The sequence below is a fragment of the Oncorhynchus nerka genome, unplaced genomic scaffold, assembly GCF_034236695.1.
Source record: "Oncorhynchus nerka isolate Pitt River unplaced genomic scaffold, Oner_Uvic_2.0 unplaced_scaffold_1524, whole genome shotgun sequence".
Classification (NCBI taxonomy): domain Eukaryota; kingdom Metazoa; phylum Chordata; class Actinopteri; order Salmoniformes; family Salmonidae; genus Oncorhynchus; species Oncorhynchus nerka.
This window is the reverse complement of record NW_027039790.1, coordinates 15,935-20,000: the sequence shown is the minus strand read 5'-3', so window position 1 is coordinate 20,000 and position 4,066 is coordinate 15,935. Positions and strand designations below refer to the sequence as shown.

At 45.5% G+C, this 4,066-nt stretch overlaps 1 protein-coding gene across 2 annotated transcripts in view; it reads right to left on the bottom strand.

The window, feature by feature from the left end:
• The window catches only part of zgc:195282 (uncharacterized protein LOC100192223 homolog), a 5,649-nt gene extending 1,987 nt beyond the window's left edge, over positions 1-3,662 (bottom strand). Inside the window, exons 1-3 of one of the 2 annotated variants that reach the window (XM_065015309.1) lie at positions 3,475-3,662; positions 998-1,092; positions 215-278 (exon numbers count right to left, since the gene is read on the bottom strand). In XM_065015309.1, the coding sequence (XP_064871381.1) occupies positions 215-278; positions 998-1,092; positions 3,475-3,517 (202 nt within the window). In that variant the 5' untranslated portion in view covers positions 3,518-3,662. The remainder of the gene's footprint in view (positions 1-214; positions 279-997; positions 1,093-3,474) is intronic. The other variant, XM_065015310.1, reaches the window with a different exon arrangement.
• Positions 3,663-4,066: the final 404 nt, after the last annotated feature.

Here is a 4,066-nt window from a genome sequence, read left to right as displayed (position 1 = left end):
TACATGTATCAGTTAGTGTAGTAGGGTTTCTCACAGTATCTACCTCTGGTACCAAACATCTACATGTATCAGTTAGTGTAGTAGGGTTTCTCACAGTATCTACCTCTGGTACCAAACATCTACATGTATCAGTTAGTATAGTAGGGTTTCTCACAGTATCTACCTCTGGTACCAAACATCTACATGTATCAGTTAGTGTAGTAGGGTTTCTCACAGTATCTAACTCTGGGACCAAACGTCTTCATGTAACAGTTAGTGCAGTAGGGTTTCTCATCATGCTGAAACACAAAGCACATCTTAGTTCATGAGATACGTAGATACACACAGACAGACAGACCTTCTGCACTCCACTTCCTCCCTCCCCACCTCCCTCACTCCCCTCCCCCCTCCCCACTTCCCTCCCTCCACACCTCCCTCACTCCCTCCCTCCCTCCCCCTCCCCACCTCCCTCCCCTCCCCTCCCCCTCTCCACCTCCCCTCCCTCCCTCCCCCTCCCAACCTCCCTCCCCTCCCCACCTCCCTCCCTCCCTCCCTCCCTCACTCCCTCCCTCCCCCTGTCTTCGTACCTCAGCATGTTGTCCTGGGATCAGCTGTCTCTGACACTGTCTTTCCCTCCACTTCTCCATCTCTCCCCCTCACTCCCCCTTCCCTTCCCTTCCTCTCTCCCTCGCCTTCTCTCCCTGACTCACTCTCACTCCCCCTTCCCTTCCCTCTCTCCCCTCCCCTTCTCTCCCTGACTCACTATCACTCCCCCTTCCCTTCCCTCTCTCCCTCGCCTTCTCTCCCTGACTCACTCTCACTCCCCCTTCCCTTCCCTCTCTCCCCTCCCCTTCTTTCCCTGACTCACTCTCTCTCCCCTTTCCCTCCTAAGTGTCCCCCTCCGCTATACTCCCCTCCCTCTCAGCTTCCGTTCCTCCCTCCCCTTCTCTCCCTCCTCCTCTTCCCTCCATCCCACTTCTCTCCCTCCTCCTCTTCCCTCCATCCTCTCTCTCCATACCTCAGCATGTTGTCCCGGGGTCAACTGTCTCTGACACAGTTGACACTTCAGACACAGAGGGTGGTAGTCCCTCCCCAATGACCTCTTCTTCTCACCTGGAGCAATGGGGAGAGAGGATACCAAGGGGTTAGAGGTCAAATGTCTGTCATGGACCAATCTGGTTAGAGGATACCAGGGATTAGAGGTCAAATGTCTGTCATGGACCAATGGGGAGAGAGGATACCAGGGGTTAGAGGTCAAATGTCTGTCATTGACCAATCTGGTTAGAGGATACCAGGGGTTAGAGGTCACATATCTGACATGGACCTTTGGGGTTGGAGGATACCAAGGGTTAGAGGTCAAATGTCTGTCATGGACCAATCTGGTTAGAGGATACCAAGGGTTAGAGGTCAAATGTCTGTCATGGACCTTTGGGGTTGGAGGATACCAGGGATTAAATAAAAAATGTAATCAAATCAAATTGTATTTGTCACATGCGCCAAATACAACATGTGTAGTAGACCTTACAGTGAAATGCTGAATACAACAGGTGTAGTAGACCTTACAGTGAAATGCTGAATACAACAGGTGTAGATAGACCTCACAGTGAAATGCTGAATACAACAGGTGTAGTAGACCTTACAGTGAAATGCTGAATACAACAGGTGTAGATAGACCTTACAGTGAAATGCTGAATACAACATGTGTAGTAGACCTTACAGTGAAATGCTGAATACAACAGGTGTAGTAGAATTTACAGTGAAATGCTGAATAAAACAGGTGTAGTAGACCTTACAGTGAAATGCTGAATACAACAGGTGTAGTAGACCTCACAGTGAAATGCTGAATACAACAGGTGTAGATAGACCTCACAGTGAAATGCTGAATACAACAGGTGTAGTAGACCTCACAGTGAAATGCTGAATACAACAGGTGTAGTAGACCTCACAGTGAAATGCTGAATACAACAGGTGTAGTAGACCTCACAGTGAAATGCTGAATACAACAGGTGTAGTAGAACTTACAGTGAAATGCTGAATAAAACAGGTGTAGTAGACCTTACAGTGAAATGCTGAATACAACAGGTGTAGTAGACCTCACAGTGAAATGCTGAATACAACAGGTGTAGATAGACCTCACAGTGAAATGCTGAATACAACAGGTGTAGTAGACCTTACAGTGAAATGCTGAATACAACAGGTGTAGTAGACCTCACAGTGAAATGCTGAATACAACAGGTGTAGTAGACCTTACAGTGAAATGCTGAATACAACAGGTGTAGTAGACCTTACAGTGAAATGCTGAATACAACAGGTGTAGTAGACCTTACAGTGAAATGCTGAATACAACAGGTGTAGTAGACCTTACAGTGAAATGCTGAATACAACAGGTGTAGATAGACCTTACAGTGAAATGCTGAATACAACAGGTGTAGTAGACCTTACAGTGAAATGCTGAATACAACAGGTGTAGTAGACCTTACAGTGAAAGTGAAATGCAGGTGTAGTACAACAGAAATGCTGAATACAACAGCGTGTAGACCTTACAGTGAAATGCTGAATACAACAGGTGTAGTAGACCTGACAGTGAAATGCTGAATACAACAGGTGTAGTAGACCTTACAGTGAAATGCTGAATACAACAGGTGTGGTAGACCTCTCAAGGAAAGGAAGCCAGGTTAGACGATTGGAACCCAGCCTCTAAAGGAAAGGAAGCAAGGTTAGACTATAGGAATCCAGACTCTGTAGGAAAGGAAGCCAGGTTAGACTATTGGAACCCAGCCTCTGAAGGAAAGGAAGCAAGGTTAGACTATTGGAACCCAGCCTCTGAAGGAAAGGAAGCCAGGTTAGACTATTGGAACCCAGCCTCTGAAGGAAAGGAAGCAAGGTTAGACTATTGGAACCTGTTAGAGAACAGTCTGCTTCCTCAGAGAAGACACTTCCTGTTGCCTGTGAGTCATGACAGACTGTTCAGAGCATGGAGACACACATATACACACACACACAGACATACATACACACACACACACACACACACACACACACACACACACACACACACACACAGACAGACAGACAGACAGACAGACAGACAGACAGACAGACAGACAGACAGACAGACAGACAGACAGACAGACAGACAGACAGACAGACAGACAGACAGACAGACAGACAGACAGACAGACAGACAGACAGACAGACAGGCACACACAGGCACACACACACAGACAGACAGACAGACACACACACAGGCACACACACAGGCACACACAGGCACACACACACACACACACACACAGACACAGACATACATTCACAGACATTCACACACACACACAATAGGAAAGGTATAACGATTGAGTTCAGAAAAGATTTGCGATCGAACGATGCATCTCAAAAACCTGCCCTAACAATCTAGCAACTATTCCGTAATGCTATGGCATCTCTGACCCACTGTGTGACACTGCAAACACACACACACACACACACTTCACTCACCAAAGTAGACTGGTTTCCCACAGATGGGACAGTAGCCCACCATGATAGATGATATTCCTGACACTGTTATTTAGCAGACAGGAAGTGTGTACGTAGAGAGTATGAGATGGAGAAAGTGTGTGTAGAGAGAGAGAATGTGTGTGTGAGAGAGTGTGTAGAGAAAAGGTCTGTGTGTGTCAGAGAGATGTACAGGAAATAGGTTGTACTCTGTGAATGTGGCGTGTTGTGATGACAGAACCAGGATGTGGTGAGAACCTTGTCACAGCGAGACAAAGAAACATCACTTCAAAAGAAAATAATAGATCAACACATTGGTGTCACTGATGAAACTAAATATTCACAGAACTAGAAAGATATGATAGATAGAACTAGAAAGATATGAAACATAGAACTAGAACGATATGATAGATAGAACTAGAGATATACTATAGATAGAACTAGAAAGATAAAGATAGAATGATATACATAGAACTAGAAAGAGATAGATAGAATGATAGAAACATAGAACTAGAAAGATATGATAGATAGAACTAGAGATAAGAAACATAGAACTAGAAAGATATGATACATAGAACTAGAGATAAGAAACATA